The sequence below is a fragment of the Sphaerodactylus townsendi genome, linkage group LG06 (genome assembly GCF_021028975.2).
Source record: "Sphaerodactylus townsendi isolate TG3544 linkage group LG06, MPM_Stown_v2.3, whole genome shotgun sequence".
Lineage (NCBI taxonomy): Eukaryota > Metazoa > Chordata > Lepidosauria > Squamata > Sphaerodactylidae > Sphaerodactylus > Sphaerodactylus townsendi.
The window spans coordinates 32,083,975-32,106,397 of NC_059430.1; the positions used below are offsets into that span (position 1 = coordinate 32,083,975).

General features: G+C 41.5%; 1 protein-coding gene across 1 annotated transcript in view; it reads right to left on the minus strand.

Moving 5' to 3' along the window:
• The window catches only part of ABTB3 (ankyrin repeat and BTB domain containing 3), a 280,313-nt gene that overhangs the window by 13,008 nt on the left and 244,882 nt on the right, over positions 1 to 22,423 (minus strand). Inside the window, exons 7-13 of the mRNA XM_048499967.1 lie at positions 20,104 to 20,205; positions 16,544 to 16,637; positions 16,305 to 16,440; positions 12,277 to 12,315; positions 11,699 to 11,919; positions 9,267 to 9,445; positions 4,248 to 4,353 (exon numbers count right to left, since the gene is read on the minus strand). Of these exons, the coding sequence (XP_048355924.1) occupies positions 4,248 to 4,353; positions 9,267 to 9,445; positions 11,699 to 11,919; positions 12,277 to 12,315; positions 16,305 to 16,440; positions 16,544 to 16,637; positions 20,104 to 20,205 (877 nt within the window). The remainder of the gene's footprint in view (positions 1 to 4,247; positions 4,354 to 9,266; positions 9,446 to 11,698; positions 11,920 to 12,276; positions 12,316 to 16,304; positions 16,441 to 16,543; positions 16,638 to 20,103; positions 20,206 to 22,423) is intronic.

Sequence of the window (22,423 nt, forward strand, 5' to 3'; positions counted from 1 at the left end):
TATGTAGCATTTTTGGACAAAGAGATTAACTTTGAAGAAACTTCTTGGCTTATTCTTCCAAAGCTAGCTATTCTTTTCTTTAGGTAAGGCTGCTCCAAGCATTCACATTTCTCATGCAACTATTTCTTTCCCCACTACTATAGCAGAAGAAAGGAGAAAATGTAACATCCTAAATAAATAGAATCCCAGCCCACTTGTGCTTACATTATCATGGACAATTGCTTTAATTTGAACGGCTTTGCCAACCAAGCAGTGCCGTAACTGAGAAAAAGACCAAAATAGAAAGCTAGGGACCTCATCTGTAGCCAATCCATTGATTGTAATGAGAGCAGAAGGTGAAAAATGCAAGACTAGCATTTTCTGTGAGCTCTAATAGTTGGAAATGTCATTCTTCCCATGTTGTATCAGGACCAAGCATACAAAGTGATCAACACTGGAAAGTGATAGGGCTATCACCCTAATTTCTTGGGGCAATGTTTTTGCAGCAGCATCCTCTCTTAAATGTGCCACCAACTCCCCTTCCTCAGAAGTGTCCCAGATAATGGTTATATAATCTGATAAAGGAACATTTGGCCATGCTGGCAGAGGCTGATGGGAATTGTAGTCCATAACATCTGGAGTGCCAAAGGTTCGCCACCACTGCATTAGCCGATCCAACCCTTTCCCAAAGCCATGCAAGGTAATGGCCATAAAAATATCCCTTGACTGTGAATTTCATAGCGTAACTATCTCTCCCTTTCCTACTCTCCACGCTGCACCATTATAATGATACAGAATATTCAATATTCAATATTGCAAGTGTGGCCATATGATATTAGGCTTTATTATATTGGCCATAATCCTTTTAAGTTCCTTACCAATAATATCCCAACAGTGTCAGCCTTTTCTTCGCTCACTGTCCACTGACTAGATATTTTCAGGGAGCTACTCAACATCAATTTCTCTTTTCTTGTAGTTTTTATTTTATTTTATCTTGCTGTCAACTCACAGCTGACTCATCGTGACCCCTGAAGGGCTTTCAAGGCAAGAGACCTTCAGATGTGGTTTGCTTGCCTCCACATCACCTTATTTATTTATTTATTTATTTATTTATTTATTTATTATATTTGTATACCGCCCTCCCCGAAGGCTCAGGGCGGTTTCCAACAACATAAAATTTAAAACATCATAAATGTAAATATAAATTAGTTAAAATACATAAAATTTTAAACTAAAGATGGCTTCAGCTATTCTATTCCCCCTTTTATGAACCCACGGGAGGCCAGATGTTTACTTATTATTGCGGTTTATATCATCCCGGCTGGCCAAACGCCTGGCGGAACAGGTCCGTTTTACAGGCCCTGCGGAAACTTTGTAAATCCCGCAGGGCCCTGATCTCACCTGGAAGCCTGTTCCACCAGGTAGGGGCCAGAGCCGTAAAAGCCCTGGCCCTTGTAGAGGCCAGCCGGATCGCCTTGGGGCCAGGGATCACCAGCAGGTCCGCCTCCGATGAACCTTCAGATGTGATACCTGCACATCACATCTCTGGTATTCCTTAGAAATCTCCCATCTAAATACTAGTCAAAATCAAGGTTCACATAGTAAATTTTCATGGGAGAGTTAGGATTCAGACCTGGGTTTCCCAGATCCAACACCTTAACCACTATAGAACTTCTGTGTAATCTCAACCATTTCATAGTCCATATTAGGGTATGTACAAAGCAGGAAGTGAGGTTGCCCTAATATGAACAATTTTGCACTTACTGACATTGAAACTTATTTGTTATTTTGTTGGCCATTCAGTCAACATGGAGAGATCCTTCAGGGCCTGTTTAAAGATTTTGTCACCCTGAATAACTGAGGATTTATTTTTTATAATTCTTTCCAATATCAATATACCAACATACACACAGAAAACCAGACTGATTTAGTGTTTAAGGTTTCAGATTACTGTCAAGGATTCAAATCCCTGCTCAAGTCATAAATCTCTCTAAGAGCATAATCCTTAACAGAATTACACCGTTTTAAGTCTAGAAGGGCGTAACTCTATGATTGCTCTGTAAGTGAATTCAAGCAAGTCACTCTTTCTCACCATAAACATCTCTGGGCTGTTGTGAGGATAAAATAGAGGAGATGAGAATTGTGTTTGCTGCTCCAAACTCCTTGGAGGAACAGTGGGACACATGGTTGAAGGTTTGACACCAAATATCAGCTGAAGGTTTCTGCAGGGATACCACCTGAGACAGTCCCTGAGTTACAAAACCCACTCAGCTATATGCACACTAACAGACCTGTACCCTTTTAAGGCCAGTAAGCTTAAGAGGGTATAACTCTGCTTAGGATGTAAACACATGTTAAAACCCAAGAGACATATATTTAAGTTCTGAATGGAAATGACATTATTAGCATAGCAAGCTTGCCTGCCATTAATGCAGGATGGTCATTCCTTCCAAAACAAAACTGGTGAACAAACTGAAAATTTAAAATCCTCATCCTTCGAATATTAACTATTGTTCATTTCAAGCATCCCTCCAATTTCAACTGTTGTTCATTTCAAAACTTTTGATTTTTGTGGAGAATTCTAAACCTGGATGATAAAATTTAGATGAGAACATATTTTTTCTGCAGACAGAAATGATGCAGTCTTTTCTGCATCATGCAGTCTTTTCTGCATCACACACACACACACAGAGAATCAAAGAGTTGGAAGAGTCCACAAGGGCCATCAAGTCCAACCCCCTTCCATGCAGGAATACACAATCAAAGCATTCCTGACAGATGGCCATCCAGCCACTGTTTAAAAACCACCAACCAAAGAGACTCCACCAACCTCTGAGGCAGTGTATTCCACTGTCAAATAGCCGTTACTGTCAGATAGTTCTTCCTGATGTTTAGGTGGACTTTTAGCCCTTAAAAGTTAAAAATAACACCCTGACCATGACCCAGAATTCAACTGGTAACCAGTGCAGTTGATGCAAGATGGGAGTAATGTGCTTCCTCACTAAATTCTACAGTGAGCAGCCTGTTAAAGCAGCTTTAACTTCCAGATCAGATTCAAGGGTAGGCTCACTTACAGTGAGTTACAGTAATCTAGCTTGGAGGAAACCATCACATGGAACACTGTGGCTAAATCAGCATGGAGAAATAGGGGAGTCAACTGCCTAGCCTGGTAAAGATGGAAAAACGTTACTCTAGCTGTGTACATGACCTCAGCCTCCATTGATAAGGTGGACGCCATGATCTTCTTATGTTCTTATGATCTCACCCAGGCTTTTGACGGAGGATGCTTGTCAGAGGATGCAGTTCTTAAAGCCACCCCATGATATTGAGGCAGCTGAAAACCTTCAGACATCTCCTGCTAACCCAGCCATAGGACCGCTATCTTCAATGGAGTTAACTTCAGCCTACTCTTTGTCAACCAACCAGCCATAGCCTCTCAGCACTACTGCAGAGAATCTGGGGCAGTGGCCAGCTGGCCCTCTATCAGCAGAACAAGCTGGGTGTCATCAGCACACTGGTGACAACTCAGCCCAAAACTGTGGATCAACTGTGCCAGGGGTTGCATATAGATGCTAAACAACACTGGGGAGAGAAGAGCCCCCTGCAGCACTCCACAATTAAATGAGCACTGCTGGGATGTTCCCTCCCCAAGTGACACATGCTGACCCCGGCCCTGGGGAAATTAGGCCAGTCAATTCAAAGGCATGCCTCGAATCCCAGTATCACCAAGGTGGTGGGTCAAAAGATTCTGGTTAACCATATCAAAAACTGGGTGAGATCTAATAACACCAGCAGCGCTGACCTGCCTCGGTCCAGCTGTAACTGGAGCTCGTCCATAATGGTGACCAGCATGGTCTCTGTTTTATGACCAGTGTGGAAAACAGACTGGAAGGGATCCAGTACCTCTGTGTCCTCCAGAAATATCTGCAGCTGTTTTTCCACTGCTCTCTCCACCGAAAGATTTGAGATTGGGTGGTGATTGGCCAAATTCATTGGATCTAAAGACGGTCTTTTTAAGAGTGGACATACTATTGCCTCTTTCAGCCTTCCAGGGAATACTCCTTGCTCAAGGGAGTGGTTTACAATCTGCAAAAGGTAGCCTTGTAACTCCTCATGACTGGCTTTCACTAGCCACAAGGGGCACAGATATTGTTGTTGTTGTTAAACTTGGTTTCTCCTAGTGGCCCAGGCCCAAAGGCATGGTTGTGCACAAGGACCCTTCCCAGCAGATGCTATCACATGAAGCCTGCCACTCACTGCACACTTACCTAAGCGAGAAGTCTGCTTGCGTTTGATTTCAACAAGCTTTGGAATAGGATAGGGTCCATAACAATGAGTGAATATGACAGCAAGTTGCTGGCTAATAACTTCATTCTAAAACAGACACAAAATACAAAATGAAAAGTATAGCTAACAGAATAGAAGAGTCACTCAGAAAAATCACAACACATGCACAGTAGGTTCTGGAAATGCAAACTTCACATTTTTTATAGATATTGTAACTTCCAACATATTATGGATTGCTTCAGGCAGTATCTGAGTCTCTTGCCACCCAAGTCAACTGACAGGCACAACAGTGGATGCAATGTGTAAGGATGCAAAGTGCAGCACTGCTATTGTAACTATACATGATACTTTCTAAACATGATGGGGTCACAGAGAAATGGCGAAGGTCTGTCTTATCCTACCAAAGTTCTGAAAATCACAGTATCTGTCCATCGTCATGAATACTTTGGCCCTGAGAATGTTGGAAAGCATAAAAGTTATGGGGAAATTCATTCTATCCAATGGAAGCACGGAGGGTGGAAAGACTCTGTAGGAAGAATGATCATCACATGTGACTGGGAAATGAAGAAATATACAAAAATACTAGATGAACTGCATTGTGAATGCAATTAGATCTGAAAACTGAGGGTAAAATGACATGCTTGATAAACAAAGGTACAAAAACATGCAAATCTTAACACAATACATTTTTTCTAGGTATGCCCCTAGATTGGGTTGACAGACAAATTTTCAGGATCTATGCCTTCCTAGTATGAGCAGGCGTGATTTGAATCAAGTTAATAGTGTGCAGGAGAGGGGACTTCAGTTCCTCCTGTGCTATTTTCCTGACCTGAAACCACCCCACCAGGGAAACCAATTCAAATCACAGATCTTAGGGAGAGGCAGAACCTAACCTGTTTATCATAAGCATTATTGTTCCCAAGGCCTATGCTCTGCATATCTTTGTTTGATAGAAGCTCGTGTCTTTCAACAATAAACCAGACCAGCAGCAGCAGAAAAGGGAAAAGGAAGAGCTCTCCATTGCTGCTGGCAGCTTGCCAAGATAATGAATGAACAGGAACCTTGCTTGTAAGAGAGGATCTTTAGAGGTCATTGATTTAAAGGGTCGCCATGAGTCAGAGGCAATTTGATGGTACTGAACACTCACATATAAATGTGGCACATCCACATATATAAAGTAGTGCCGAATACGAACATATAAATGTGGAACATGTGTGGCACACACATAAATAAATGTCGAACAAGAACCAAGCCATATGGTTAATTAAATGGAGGTACTAGACAAAAGAACTGTTTCTCAATCCAGATTTTTTAAAATCCAAGACAGTAATTAACTTCATTGTCTCATTAAGCAATTGGTCATCTGAGAGCAATTCTCCCACAGAGTCCTCTTATCCTGTTCTCCTTTCCTTTGGTGAATAAGGATGAGTAATACGACACAAAGCTGGCCAACTTTCAAGACTCTCTGTGTAGTAGCCATGCTCTCTAGGGCTTAAGAAAATTAAAATTTGAACTGTGACAGACTTATTCAGCTTGATGAACCATGTCTGCGTTCTTGAGAACAGGTATCTGTGTAGTACTTGAGGTGAGGATGCCTCTGCAAATCAAAATTGCTCTGTTGGAATTGTTCACACAAACCCTGCTGGACTGGAAGTCTAAAACATAGGTGAGATGTTATAAGAACATTCACTGATTTTTGATTACAAAAAGGATAGGCTGAAATGTAGCAGGCAGAGTGCCTGAAAACAATGCCATAAAGACTGTTTTACGTAATCCACGCTTCTTCCTCACTTGCCATCCCTTTTTAATAAAATTTAGAAAAAGGATGCTTTGCTCCGTGCTAATTTTTAGTATCTGTTGGACAGTTCATACTAGAGTAATTTGAACATTTCTTTGTTAATATTTAATTTGTAAAAAATTAATCAAAATTTATGCTGCCTTTAAGACTTGAGAGGAAACAGCTTTGATATACCTCACCCTGTGGCCAAATGCTAAAACACAGTTCTGAATGTTTAAGGACAGGTAATGAGCACATGCCCAGACACAAAGAAGCCTAGGCTAGCCATATCTCATCAGATAGAAGTAGGTTCGGCCCTAGTTAACTTGGATGGGAGGTCACCAAGGAAGTCTCTTGCCTTGAAAACCCTACAAGATCACCGTAAGTAAGCTGTGACTCGAGGGTACATTCCGTCACATTTGAAACTGAAAGGAATCCCCAGATAGCAACATGCACATCACATCTTCACTGCAGACACACACTGAGGCAGTTTGAAGAAGAATCACGGCTGAAAACACATACAATTTGCAGTACAAGTTACCAGGGCTAATATGGGGATTGGAGAACCACAGGGAAAATATAACCTCTGATTAGGCCTGCAGTAATCAATCTCTGTTTTAAAAATATCACTGGGAATTGCTTGGAGTTCAAGAATAGGCTCTCAAAACCACACTTTATAATATGCTTATCTGTGGCTAATAACTAACTTTTAGTTAACTGTGGGCGGGAATAGAAAGGCACTGTGAAACTATCTCCACAGGAATCATACTTGAGTGACAGGATTTCCCTTGCCATTGCCACAGACTCTCTCCTCCTGTAGGCAGTCTAGTATAATTCAGTACATAAACGGAATAAAAATTGATTAAGTGCTGCTTTGGAAGACTGCTTGTACATGATTAAGAAGTGTATATATATATCATTAATATTAGTCAACATTTGCAAGCTAGGAAAGCCCAAGAGGTTAGAGATAACAGTTAAGAACAAATGACTGGTTTGACAGAAATGGGACTAACATGGCAGCTTTGGAAGGTTATATGGTAAGACATTTCCACAACTGGCTTTAATTGTTCACAGCTCGATATGAAATTGCCCATTAACAGTTGGAACTGGCTGCATCACCAAGACTACGTTTTTTAGGCTGTTTTGTGTTTCAGAGGAGCTCCAGATCCAGGAAGAAAATCTAATCCATGGATTCAAAACTTTCAATAGGCACAACTAACATCGGCCACCAGAATACTCATCCGGAACTCAACATTTCCCACCGCTTTTGCAGCACGACACGACGCTTTACTCCAACTCAGGAGAAATTGCATTGAGAAGTACACCTGAAGCACTAAGAAAGTCAGGATGAATACTAAATATTAGATCGCTTCAGGCTGGAACCGTTGCTGCCACTACACGTCATTGTGACACTCAGTTAACGATGAACTTCATGGTTTGGATTTCCGGGCTAACTTTTTTACCCAAAACTCAATTCCCCTCAACAGTGATGCCTCCACCACTAAATACCTATGCTTCCATTTTAGCGAACCTAGTTAGGAAAGGGGAAATATATTTTCACCAATTTTGGCAAAAGCTGGCTGGATCAACTCTATACTGGCGATTGCCATTGTATACCGTGATGTTTGTTTCTCCGCTGCCGGATGCAAGATGGTTTATGAAGAATTCGGGATCCTGAATGACTTCTGTTCATTTACATTCAGAAACTTTTTTAATGAACTCAAGAACACACCATGCGTCTGGAGTCACCAGTGCCCAAAGAACATGACCACTAGAAGGATGATTAACCCAGGGAACGCTAACTTCGACACGCATAACGCCTTTTTGGCAACCATGAAGCATTATTCCAGAGAAAGGAGACGGACGATAAAATAGCCGGACTTTCTCACGACTTTTCCCGGCACCCAAGCGTTTTTAAAAGACAATGGTCCAGGTTGGTGAGGGGCTAATCATCAATACCGATTCAAAGGTATCCAGGGCAGGAGAGAACAAGCATAGAAAAAAACTACATTGTACAGCTGTTTCACATCTATTTTGGACTGGAGCGTTAACAATTGTGAAATTGCCAGCTTCGGACTGGATAAATTAGTGCAGCGTGTAGTTAAATTTACTCAAATCTTCCTCCACCCCCTGCCCCAACTTAATTTTTTTGGCAACTTAATTTTGTGGCAATTTTTACAACTTCTATATATTGTGACATATGACTGCATTTCAAAAGGAAATTGTCCTGGCTTCATCTAAAGAGATTCAGAATGCATAGGCATATAAATGTTTATGCCTAAAGACTTGGGCATAGAATTTCAAATGGTTCTGAGTTTCCCCCCCAGTAAATGTCTAATGGGTTTTTTCATAAAGCCCTCCTTCCCTGCCCAGACATAGTGTTTTCCACACGGGGACTCGACTTGCAAGGTTTCTCTGTTGCAGCTGCACCTGTCAATATAGCGCAGCAGCAATGGGGCTTTCACGCAGCAGCAGTTTTTTAAATGCAAGTTGGGATTTCATAGATTCTGACAGGCAGTATGACAATATGACAATCACCAGTTTTATAAATGAAAGTCCTCGATGGTAACAGTGGGAAATGGATTACATGGAAACTAGGCGAAAGAAAATGGCACCAGTATGGGCCGGACTTTCCTGCCCACAGAAGTGCCATCCTGGCTTTGCCGTGATTTTGCCAAAACACCGCAGCAAAGCAGACTTGGAAAACCTGGGAGGTACATGGAAGCACCATAGTGCTTTGGGTAAATGGGAGAAAAAACACATGTCCCCAGAAGTATCCAAACCAGGAACAAAAAATACAGTAGGTGAGTAATAAATGCACAAGACAACACTCTTGGAAGTTAAAAAAGTTCTTGATATGTTTGTGCTGCCCTTTTTTTGCTGTTATAAATAACCTGCTGGATAAGGCTGTTCTCTTAGCTCACTTACTTTTCAGCTCTGCCTTGCCCCAAACAACCCTAAAATCTGGCCACAGCCTTTGTACCCCCTCCCCCACTTGCTCACTATCAGTGTCACTGTTAAGATGCCCTAGAAATGACTGGAAAGTGTCATCTCTTTCTCAGTCTCTTTTTAAAATACCTTCAAACTGTATTGGGTAAATCTGGAAAAAAGCAGGAAAAATGCTATATGCACATACGCAGGAAAATTGGAAAGAGCTAGATAGTATTTGAGCTTCAAGGTGAATTTTATATTGTGGCATAACAACATGTGGACACACACATACCTTGCTTGCTTTCAAGATCTCAAACATCAAAGGCAACCCTTGTGTGACGAGTTCTTCAGTGTATTCTTCCTCCTGAATAGATTTGAATTCTTTCAATAAGCACTGGATGAGAGGTCTTCTATGCTGCTGAAAGGCTGTTCGCAAAGACTCTAGCCATGTGTGAAGTGTCCACGGGACACCTGTTTAAAATGTTTAAAAAGCTTGTTAAGATTTCTATTTCAAATATCCATTTTTGAAGAAGGAGCTCCCCTACCCATTCTGGAAAATATTATGGAGTCCCATATATTCCATATATCCCATCTCCTCTGCCACAATCACTGTTTTCTCAAATGGCTTAAGATCCCAGTATTTCTGATTTGGTTTTTGATTTGGTTTCTGAAAGAGAGAGGACTGGTGGAAAAACACTTTCTCTGATGGAATAAAATCTTTCTTTGATGAAGGAAGTCTCCATCTGTTGGAGAAAGTCTACGTAGAAAGAAGTTCCACCAGTTCTACCATAGGATCCAGCTTAGCTGAAGAGAGTTACAGTATCTAACTTAAGACAGGGAAGTAAAAAAAAGTTTCCCCTTCAGTCGTATCCGACCCCGGGGTACCACTGCAAGCAGTGATTTTATAGGCAAGCCACTAAGAACATAAGAACATAAGAACAAGCCAGCTGGATCAGACCAAAGTCCATCTAGTCCAGCTCTCTGCTACTCGCAGTGGCCCACCAGGTGCCTTTGGGAGCTCACATGTAGGATGTGAACGCAATGGCCTTCTGCGGCTGTTGCTCCCGATCACCTGGTCTGTTAAGGCATTTGCAATCTCAGATCAAAGAGGATCAAGATTGGTAGCCATAGATAGACTTCTCCTCCATAAATCTGTCCAAGCCCCTTTTAAAGCTATCCAGGTTAGTGGCCATCACCACCTCCTGTGGCAGCATATTCCAAACACCAATCACACGTTGCGTGAAGAAGTGTTTCCTTTTATTAGTCCTAATTCTTCCCCCCAGCCTTTTCAATGAATGCCCCCTGGTTCTAGTATTGTGAGAAAGAGAGAAAAATTTCTCTCTGTCAACATTTTCTACCCCATGCATAATTTTGTAGACTTCAATCATATCCCCCCTCAGCCGCCTCCTCTCCAAACTAAAGAGTCCCAAACGCTGCAGCCTCTCCTCATAGGGAAAGTGCTCCAGTCCCTCAATCATCCTTGTTGCCCTTCTCTGCACTTTTTTCTATCTCCTCAATATCCTTTTTGAGATCACCGGCTGACCAAGAACTGGACTGAATGCTCCAAGTGCTTGATCGCACCACTGCTTTATATAAGACATGACAATCTTTGCAGTTTTATTATCAATTCCTTTTCTAATGATCCCCAGCATAGAGTTTGCCTTTTTCACAGCTGCCATGCATTGAGTTGACATTCCCATGGAACTATCAACTAAGACGCCTAAATCCCTTTCCTGGTCTGTGACTGATAGCACTGACCCCTGTAGCGTGTATGTGAAGTTTGGATTTTTTGCCCCTATGTGCATCACTTTACATTTTGCTACATTGAACTGCATTTGCCATTTCTTAGTCCACTCACCTAATTCATCAAGGTCCGCTTGGAGCTCTTCGCAATCCTTTGTGGTTCTCACCACCCTCGCAATCCTTTGTGGTTCTCACCTCACCACCCTACTTTTGTGGGGTAGTTTGCCATTGCTTTCCCCGGCTATTTTTTACCCCCTAGCTATGAGCTAGGTACTCATTTACCAACCAAGAAATGGATGGATGGCTGAGTTGACCATGAGCCAGCTGCCAGGATATCTGACCCACAGGGGGCTCAAACTCCTGACTGTGTGAGTGGCAGTGCAAGCACTTAACCACTATGCCACACGGCTCCTAAGACAGGGAAGGCCCAGGTTCAAATCCCTGTTCTTCCAAGGAAGTTTCTACAGCAAGTGTCCCCAACACAGTGCCCATCAGAGCCAGACACCAATACCTTTCCTGGTACCTGCCAAGTGTTTTAATAAAGTGAGTAGGACCAGGTATGGCTTTTGCCCAGCAAGGTTTCTGATTTGCCACTGGAGATTTGATTGGCTGTGTGGATTTTTCAAAACTTTGCTTTGGTAGCAGCTACTACCATGTCACAGGAATCTTCATAGTGTGATTGAATGTAAGCAGCCATTTTGTGCTTGTGCCCACCATGTTGTCAGAATTCCAAAAGTACCCACAGGCTTAAAGAAGCCTGGGTTTAAGCACTGGGCTAGAATCTGAGACACCCAGGAGTCAAAGGAACTGGAAAATGTCATTACAAGATTTAAATCTTCTTCTGCATTCCCAGGAAACATTTAGAAGGGGCTTTTTTTTTGCTTTTGACAAGAAATCAAGAGCAAATCAGAAATTGTCCATGTGACTGACAGAGGCCCCTCCCATCAAACCACACTTCCAATAGCAGCAGCTAAGACTGACCTATGCTCCTGATGTCAATGGTCACGTCCACATAACCATGTTCGGCACTGTGATACATAGCTTCTTTCAGAGCTTTCAGCTTGGCCTTGCTATTGCGGCTGGCACAAACAGGAGCTGGAGCACTGTCTGCCAAGTCAGTTCCCTCAGCCAGTATCTCCTCCAGGGACAGGATGTCACTTTTTTCCTTCTCTGGCTGAGCAAGCAGCTTACGAAACACGTTTCTGTCAATCACAAGGCAAAAAGAGAAGGAAAGGGGGAAAGGCCACCAGGTTGGAACTGTTAACAGTGAAGCCAGAGCTTTGAGTTGTCTAACTGATGCTTAGTTCATCGAACTATATCTAGCAAACCAGCTAACAAGCAATGCTTTGTATTAGGGTTTTTTTTTTTGCACAATATCATTGATCCGATCTGCAACCGCAAGGTCCTTTATCTAAAGCATAGACTCCATACTTTGTTCATCAACAGGTTTTACACCTGTGTGATGCCATTAAAGATCGATGGAGTAATGCCCAATTGATGTACTATTAGAAGCAATCAATCAAATTCAGTGTGCATCTTTTCCCTTACCTCCCACCTACCTTATATGCTTACATCCTGCTAGCTCCGCATGTTCAGTCCTGTGGGGGATAGAATAAGCAATGTATCCAGAGCAAATGGGCTAAATTGTGTATGTGTGTGTACATCTCTACAGGGAAGGAATAAGATACATCATCTGTTGATCAAGATGATGTGTATGTTATATCTTTGCAAACTCAGATGCCAACATAATCCTGAGTTCTTGCGGTTAAAGACACAGTGTTTAAAGAGATACCACAGAATATTCTTCACTCTGTGCATGGATCTGGTTTTCTGCTAGTCTGACAATTTACATGACAGTGGGTTTGCCACTAGGCTTGCCCCCATCCTCTGCTTCAAGTGGACTACCTTTTTTTGTTTCAAGCATAACATACACATATTCATTTACACATTCATCCTTTTAAAAAAAATCCCCTGAAACATCTTAAAAACATTTGCAAACTGCTATGTGACTCAAGGAGGTGACAATACAGGTGCTAGTTAGTTGACACTGCTCATAGATATGTTTTACTTCACACCTGCAGGATTGCTTTATTCAGAGCTGAAGCCTGGAAGAAGAAAGGTACATATTCACTGAACGCAGTGAGGGTACATCTGAACTGTTCCCTATGGTCTGTAAATGTAATGTGTGTCTTCCCTTTTGGACAACGGTTGGCCAAAGCAATTTTTACTTCATAGTACAGGTAAAGCTATTGATTTCCTGCTGTTCTGGATAGCATTCATTGTATGTCTGATTATTAAACAAATAATTTGAATTCCTGAGAATTTCAAATTCATGTGGTGGACGTGAGGAGGTCAAAAGGTGATCGACTGCCATACATTTCTGTTATGTGTGGGAACCCAGAGGACACATATGTTACACAAATGTACTAATCCAGCACATGGATTGTGAAAGCTATTTCTTTAATGTGGTGTCAAATCAGCCCCTGAGAGAATAAAACACTTAGGTGGCTTTCAAAGAAGGAGTAGAAGAAGATTTTTGTCAGTATCAAAGGCTGGCACTAAAATTCAAGGAGAAAAGGTGGATCGGTGACAACCACAAAGAAGTTTCCAGGTGTTTACTTGTATGGATCATTTCAGCCTTTCTTCAGGCTAACCTGCTACACACTTTGCATAGTGGTTCTTTCTCTTTCTCTAGAAGGTGGTTCATATATGTATGTTTATCCCTTGATGAGTCACACGGCTAATAGCCACACAGGACAATGCATACAAAGGAAGAAAAGGATCAAGCATATAGGTCCTGATTCATCTAGGATTAAATGCACTTGCTTCACCACCATCACTACCTTGGGGTGTATGTGCTCCATTACCTGAGCACAGAGCCTATGCATATCCAAACTGAATGAGGGTGGTATATGGGTCTCGCGGGCCCTATTGTAGAATGTACCTGTTTTAAGATTTTTATGTTTTTTGTATGACTTTATGTTGTTCACCGCCCTGAGCCCTCCGGGGATAGGGCGGTATAGCAAGTTTAATAAATAATAATAATAATAATAATAATAATAATAATAATAATAATAATAATAATAATAATAATAATAATGAGCACAGGCTTTGATACCATTATCACACTTTGTCTTATACACATTTATGCATTATAGATCTAACAACACAGACAGAACTTTCACATCTCCTAATATTAAATTCAGCTATAATTCTTTTTTTGATGGACACAGTTCACACATTCAGTCATTTGGTGCTGAATATCCTACAAAAGCATAGGCATGTGTGAACCAGTCCCAGATCTCTCTTTCTCTGTCTAAAACATGCACGTGAAATGTGCATCTGGCATGCTTATTCCTACCAAATAAAGTAATGTCTTGTCTCATTCTTCCTTTCCTCCCCTCCTCCATCTATCATTCATGTCTTTACTGCGATCACTCAACCTGATGGTTCTTTATTTCTGCCACTAATCTGATGGTTTTTTACTTCTGGTCTCAGCCACTTTCCCCAAAACTGGCAGATCAGGAGTTCTGTATTCAGTTGAGTCCTACCTGATCTTGCGTATCTCCCTGAGATCAGTCCAGGACCTCAGCCCCAGATCTTGCTCCTTACTAATGCTAGACTCAGTTAGCCAAGCTTCTTAACAGTGAGTTAGAGGCATGTTTGAGATTCTTCTGCAAAGGGTAAGTCTGTAACCTACTCTGCCTTTGCCTGCAGAAATGGCCCAGGTTTCCATAGCTTTACACCTTCTCTGAGCATGATAATAAGAACATAAGAACATAAGAACTAGCCTGCTGGATCAGACCAGAGTCCATCTAGTCCATCATTCTGCTACTCGCAGTGGCCCACCAGGTGCCTTTGGGAGCTCACATGCAGGATGTGAAAGCAATGGCCTTCTGCTGCTGCTGCTCCTGAGCACCTGGTCTGCTAAGGCATTTGCAATCTCAGATCAAGGAGGATCAAGATTGGTAGCCATAGATAGACTTCTCCTCCATAAATCTGTCCAAGCCCCTTTTAAAGCTATCCAGGTTAGTGGCCATCACCACCTCCTGTGGCAGCATATTCCAAACACCAATCACACGTTGCGTGAAGAAGTGTTTCCTTTTATTAGTCCTAATTCTTCCCCCCAGCATTTTCAATGAATGCCCCCTGGTTCTAGTATTGTGAAAAAGAGAGAAAAATTTCTCTCTGTCAACATTTTCTACCCCATGCATAATTTTATAGACTTCAATCATATCCCCCCTCAGACGTCTCCTCTCCAAACTAAAGAGTCCCAAACGCTGCAGCCTCTCCTCATAAGGAAGGTGCTCCAATCCTTCAATCATCCTCGTTGCCCTTCTCTGCACTTTTTCTATCTCTTCGATATCCTTTTTGAGATGCGGCGACCAGAACTGAACACAATACTCCAAGTGCGGTCGCACCACTGCTTTATATAAGGGCATGACAATCCTTGCAGTTTTATTATCAACTCCTTTTCTGATTATCCCCAGCATAGAGTTTGCCTTTTTCACAGCTGCCATGCATTGAGTTGACATTCCCATGGAACTATCAACTAAGACGCCCAAATCCCTTTCCTGGTCTGTGACTGATAGCACTGACCCCTGTAGCGTGTATGTGAAGTTTGGATTTTTTGCCCCTATGTGCATCACTTTACATTTTGCTACATTGAACTGCATTTGCCATTTCTTAGTCCACTCACCTAATTTATCAAGGTCTGCTTGGAGCTCTTCGCAATCCTTTGTGGTTCTCACCACCCTACATAATTTGGTATCATCTGCAAACTTGGCCACCACGCTACCCACCCCTACTTCCAGGTCATTTATGAATAAGTTAAAGAGCACTGGTCCCAATACGGATCCTTGGGGGACACCACTCCCGACATCTCTCCATTGTGAGAACTTCCCATTTATACCCACCCATAATATTACACTAGGAGTTCCTGTCTGAAAAAGCCAAGAGGGAAACCTGATTCAGGTGCATGTATGAACCATGAAATCATTACCTATGTCTTCAGTTTCATTTCCAGAAGATAATGACAGGGAATATGCATTCTGCCTTCAGCAGACACTTTATTAAAAGAACATAAGAACAATAATGGTGGGAACAGACTACAGGCTCATTTAGTCCAGCATTCTTATCCTCTTTGAATCTGTGTAACCCTTTATCTAATGCTTATTTTTAAAGCAGCACTTTTTTTTTTTTTGCAATGCAGTCATACCTCGGTTTTTGTTCTGCGGAAATCGTCAGTTTCGGTTTTCGTTGATTCTCCCTGGCCGCTTTTCGCCTCGGATTTCGTCAGTTACCTCGGATTTTGTCAGTGTGCTGACGAAATCCGAGGCGACTTTTGTGTATCTTTGCTATGCCATTCGCGTTGCACCTGCGTAAACGGCGTACCTCGGTTTTCACTGGTTTCGGAAATCGTTGGGTGTTTTTGGACGGATCAACGACGAAAACCGAGGTATGACTGTACTGTGTCACCTCTGAAGAAACTTTTGTACCTGAGACTAACACAGTTCAAACATTTTGCCCTGCTTAACCCCATCCCATGCAAACTCACGATGCAACCCACTCAGCTAGCACTGTTTACCTGTGTCCGTGAGCAGCGGCTTGGCTGAAGGAGTTCATATCTCCTTGAGGAGTCATGGAAATTCCATTCCGATACATGGTTCCAATCATAGGGTCAGCACCTCGTTCCAAAAGCAAGCTAACCAGCTCAAAATTACCTGCAGAGCAATAACAATTAGGGTGTTGTTTTAATTAAGACATCTGACTTTCTTAGACCAAATTTTCTTAGCAAAAAAAATACTTTGATATGAAAACCCTTACCAGCAGCTGCTGCAAGTTGCAAAGGAGTTTCAGAATAGTTTTCATCTCCTTGTTCCAAAGAACCTTCTACTTTGGCTCCTGCATCCAGCAACAGCTATAAAGGAAATTTGCTGATAAGGATGCTGATTTGTTCATTTACAACCCACCTTTCCCTTGTGGCTTAAGACAGATTAAAGTTCAAAGAGTAAAAACATACAAAAAAAACCACCTCCCCACCCTGCTGCCCCAGAAAATCTCTGCAGCTTAAGCCTGTTAAAAGCACTCACAAATAGAATGGTCTTATGGCACCCCCTGAAAAACCTCTGAAGACAGTGATGTTCTCACCTCCTCAAAGACCCTGTTCCATGAAGCGAGAGCAGGTACAATTGGTCACCTTAAATTAACAAATAGGAATGTGGCAAACAGAAGACTTCATTTTGGTGCACAAGGATGCAGAGTGAGAGACTATCCTTCAGAAATGTGGGGCCTAAACCATGACTGGCTTTAAAGATAGTAACTAGCATCTTGAACTTCGAAACAAACTGGCAGCTTATGGGGCTATTTTAAAATAGGAGGGATGTGTTCCTGTCTGCTAGTTCCTGACAATAGTTGGGCTGCTGCATTCTCAGCTGTAGTTTCCAAGCTAGAACTTCAAGGGCAGTCCGATGTAGAGTTTAATTCCAAGATGACATCATTATCGGCTTGAAGTTTGTTTCGACCAGCCTCCTTAAGGTGATGACCTTTCTTGAACGGGAAGTTCCTGTACAGCAGCAATGAAGCAACTGCTTTTTTTTGAGCCTTACTGAGATCTACATCCCTCCATGTCACATAGCCTTCCGTTTGACTAGCATTATAGAGCTATGCATGAAATGCATTAATATGGTAACTTACAGAGTAGCTTGGAAGCATAACAGTGAGAATATATTCTTCGACAGTAGTGCAGGTCAGCACCAAAGTGATAAATTTTAGTAGAGGTAACCAAGAAAACTTCAGAAAGGGACACATGTTTCACACAATCTATTGCCTATAAGGAGGCGATCACTGAAACCTGTCATCCTAGGCACACACTGTGATTCAAGCAGTGTCATGAGCAAAGTGGGTTGACCGTTGATGGGACTAATTACAGCCTGAGAGGGAGGGAGTCACTGGAAATCAACTTCACTTTGGGCATACTGGAACCCAGGCTTGTGAAAAAGCTTAGCTCAGAAGGAAAGAAAGAATCAATTCTAATTTAACTTTGCCAACTTAGGTGCCTCTGTTTCCAAGTTCACTGCAGAAGAGTCCAGCCATTAAAACACGTGTGGGCCTTTCCCAATTCACAGCATGTGAGTGCTGTCCACAGGACAATAAAATAGATTAACTGGTCTTCAATGGGACATGCCTTCTATGTACATTTTAATCCCAGTGATTTCAGTGAACTGCTGGGCAGAAGTGACACTGTATTACCTTCTTAACACTGAAGAGACATGTGGAGGCAATCAGTAGCTGAGAGAGAGGTTCAAAACTCTCTTCCCACCTGCCAATTTCCCCACTGCAAATGAGAGTTTTATTTTTCCTTTGTTATCTTGGCAAACAGGAGGTTAAAACCGTGTGTTAACCAAGATAACATCTAATTCCTCCTTCAAACATTCTCTGTCTTTTCTGGATCCAATCCATTGTCTACACATTACAGTTAAGATGAATGAGCTGCAATTTTTGCTTGTCTATTTGCCTTTGTCAGGAGACTGATGTGCCTTCTCCCATTTAGGTTTATATAGGTTATTGTCATAATAGAGCAAGCTGCAATGCACATATTCTCATAGTTTTCTAAACTACTTTAGAACTAATTTAAAAATGTTTCGGTCAACTAAAGTTGTCTTCTGCTAAATCCAGATTATCAGTCTACCTAGCTTCCTGCTATGTACAGTTACTAGCAGCAGGGACCTTTTCAGCCATGCCATTCTAGATCCTTCTCATTGGAGGGGATGGAGATTGAGCCTGGCGTATTCTACCTGTGAACAAGTCTTTTTAAAAATTATAACTACAAAGTAGAGTCTTTGTTTAATATTTAGCCCTCCAAAGATGCAGAAGTACAAAATATCGACATATCTAGGGAAAAATATCAGATGGAACTTGGGAGGAAAGGATTAAGAATACATATTATGATTTGGGGGTAGCAAAAAGGAACTGTAACCCTTATTCTTCACACTGGGTCTCTTCCCATTGTTGAATCAGCTTTAGAACCTGAAGTATTTCAAGAAGTAATAAATAAATGTTGTTGTTGTTGTTGTTGTTGTTATTTATTCGATTTATATCCGAAGGCCTCAGGGCGGTTATGAGGTTCTATGACACTTTGTAAAATGTGCCTTGTAGTCTAGTTGCACTCACAACCACCAGGTACTCAACACATATACAATTTGTGTAAAGTAAACATGGTTTTATTTTGTCTTCAGAGAAGTTGCCACTAGGGCAATGGAAGTGCAGCAATGGAAGCTTGAAACCTAAAGTTCTCAATGATCCAGTGAAACAACAAAGGATAGCCCTAGAGCATAGGTGTCAAACTCACGGCCCTCCAGATGTTATGGACTACAGTTCCCATCATCCCCTGCCAGCATCATGCTGGCAGGGGATGATGGAAACTGTAGTTCATATCATCTGGAGGGCCACGAGTTTGACACCTGTGCCCTAGAGGGCAGTCTGTGCAATTTATGCTGGTTTTAAGCTGTACTATCAGCTGTATAGGCAAACAAGGGAGTAGAAGAGACTGAAGACGTGTGGCCTGTAGATTGTGAATGTGCTATTCAACTGCTCCCAACAAACAGATACTCTTTGGATATGCCCCACTAAGAATAATGAGCATTAGAACTGCTTTCCTGGAGCATACCAAAGATCCAAGTAAGCACAGGTTAGTCAGATTTCCCTTCTATGCCCACAAACAGAGCACAATGGGTTAGACATTCCCTGTTTATCCCAGGACCTGGTAATCACAGAAATATGAATGCATCTTTAGCTGTGGCTTCATAGTAATCTAGCTGCCATAAATCTGTTGAGTCACTTATAATTCCATTTAAATTTGTGGCCACAACCACATCCTATGTGTAGATTCCACTGATTAATTAAACATAAAGCATCATTTGTCCTGAAGCACCAACCAATCAGTTTCCCCAATTTAGATACCAGTATTTAAAGAGAAAAAATGTTCATTTATTAGTTCATTTATTCATTACTCTTCCCTGATTTTTATGGCTTGAGTAAAGTTTTGATATAGGACATAAGCAAATAGATGGAGGGAAAGAGCTAACATTATTTTCACTGGGATCAGAAAAAAGTAACAGAGACATCAAAGACACAGCCAAGAAAGAAAAAAAGGAACTGATAAAACTTTCCTGGTATGACCTCATTATAAAATTATGTTATTTAAATTTCATATTGGCTTCATTGTAGGTATATATAATAAGGGTATTATATATAAGCATGGCAAGCCAAGAAGAAGCAAGGAGTAACCAATATGAGAATGCTGCCGATTATGGGTTGGAGTGCCAATTCAAACCTAAAGATGACAAATAAAACATGAGATGGAGCAAAGGGAAATACAGCAATACCTGAACTACAGGAATATGTCCATGCAACACAGCAAATGTCAGGGCTGTCCAATGGCGGGTCTCGGGGTGGACGGATGGATATTTATGAGGAGTACTGACAACCTATAAACAGACAAAGTAGTTTTCTTTTATAAATGGCTCTCAAGAAAAGCTGTTTGTAATAAAAAAACAAACATGCTAAAAATGCCAGGCACGCAGATATTACAGGAAAGCAAGCAAGCATGCAAAAGGCATTGTACTGAGTGATCAAATTCTGCAGTTTTCTCCTTTTTGCTGGACAAAATCTTAACAACAGTATGGGCGGCATCCTGCAGACACAAGCCCAATAACACACTGCAGAAAGTGAGTGCTCACCCTTAGAGCATTCCTCAGAATTATTTGCTTCATGCAATAGTTCTATACTAACATACATGAATTCTTCAGCAGATTAGCCAGTTGTGAAATGGCTCCCTGAAGATAGTTTGAAAATCATTATCTGGTCTGTCAAGTGTAAATGTCATACTTTGCCCTAAAACTCCATGATTAATAACAAGTTTTTTAAAAAACTACTTCAATAGATTTGTAGCAATTGACTTCATCCTCCCATTCTTCTATTTGTTCCATTGAAATTTCCATTGCAAATGTAAAGGGTTTCCCATTGCTGATGTGTTAGTTTTGTTTATTTAGTACATTTTTATCCTGCTACTTTTCCAGGGTATTCAAGACAGTGCACACCATTATTCTTTCTTCCATTTTATCATAACCAGGACAGAAGTAAGTTAAGAAGAAAGAGAGTAACTGGCCCAAGACCACCCAATAAACTTCATGGCAAAGTGGGAACTGGAACCCATATCTCCGAGATCTTAGTCCAATATCCTAGCCTATACAGCACACTGACCATACCTCATCAATATGTCCTCAACACCTCATCAATATGTCCTCAACACCATACCTCAACACCTCATCAATATGTCCTGTCCCAACTAAACCATGAGAACAACTGGAGAAGTGAGTAGCTCATCCCTAAACTTGCCAGAGCAGTTGTCAACCCAATAATGCAATTGTTTTAGATATAATAAAGGAACTTAATTAATTGGACACATGGGATATTACTCCACCCACTGCAATGTTTTATTGTTTATTTGTCTTGGTTTTTAATTCAATTAACTATATTTTGTATAAGCTGCCTTGAAAAAATTTTAAATGGAAAGACAGGTTAAAAATTCTCTAAACACAAATACAATCTCAGTCACAATTCTGAGTGCTCCTACACTAGGGTCAAATTTGAAATTAAGCAAAGGAAATGAAACGATAGCATAATATTAGGAACGCAGTTTTGTATTCACGGTTCTCATTTAGTTCAAAAACATGCATGAGAGAATGAAGCGCACATTCCAACAGAAAGGTAGCCTCAAAAGAGAAGTAACTTCTTTCATTGCATTCTTGCACACACTTTTAATTGCTTCATCAGATAAACTGGATTCTGTCTTATAACTATTAATATCACAAAAAAAATTAGGGCTGGATCCTATGATTACATAAGTTGAAGAGCTTGAAGATCTTTCTCCATTTCCCCCTTCCTAGGGGGACCCTTTGTGATTCCTAAGAAACTGCTGAGGGTCACAGGACCATCCCCCACTGACAAAAAGCAACCAAGAATGTGAGGGGCTGCAATGGGGGGGGGGGGATCAGGCAAGCTCCCCCACTCTACCCTTGTGTCTTGTTTCACTACACTTCCCATGATAATAGAAGACCAAGGTAAAATGACAACTGCTCAGTTCTTCTTCCTCATTGCAAACCCCTGTATATAGTCCCCCTTCTGATTCACAAAAATCCCACAAGCCTTGGAAATGCTCTTGAGGAGGTTGCTGTGGGAAGGAAGATCCACTTCTGTAAATGCCTCCCACTCAAAAAAACCACAGCGTCCAGCCCTTCATATTTAAAGTGACAAAAGAATATCGATTGTTTTGCCACAGTGAATAGATACAGCTATATACCTCTAGAAAGCTAACTTTAATGTTCTGGGGGAACCTGGTGGGCCACTATGAGTAGCAGAGTGCTGGACTAGATGGACTCTGGTCTGATCCAGCAGGCTCTTTCTTATGTTCTTAACCTACAGGTCGAGGCTGCAAGTTATAAGAAGATCCGTGACATGCCCAGAGGAATGAATCTAAATGTGCTGAATTCCTGATATAAATCACAAATAAGTTATGAATGCCTCTTAGCCTCCAAGGTGGGTGTGAAGAGATATACAGAGACCTGGTAAAAAAGCAATGTGGTGTATTCAGTTAGGGCAGCAGGACAGAAACACTAGACTGCGCAAACAGCTAATTAAGTAACA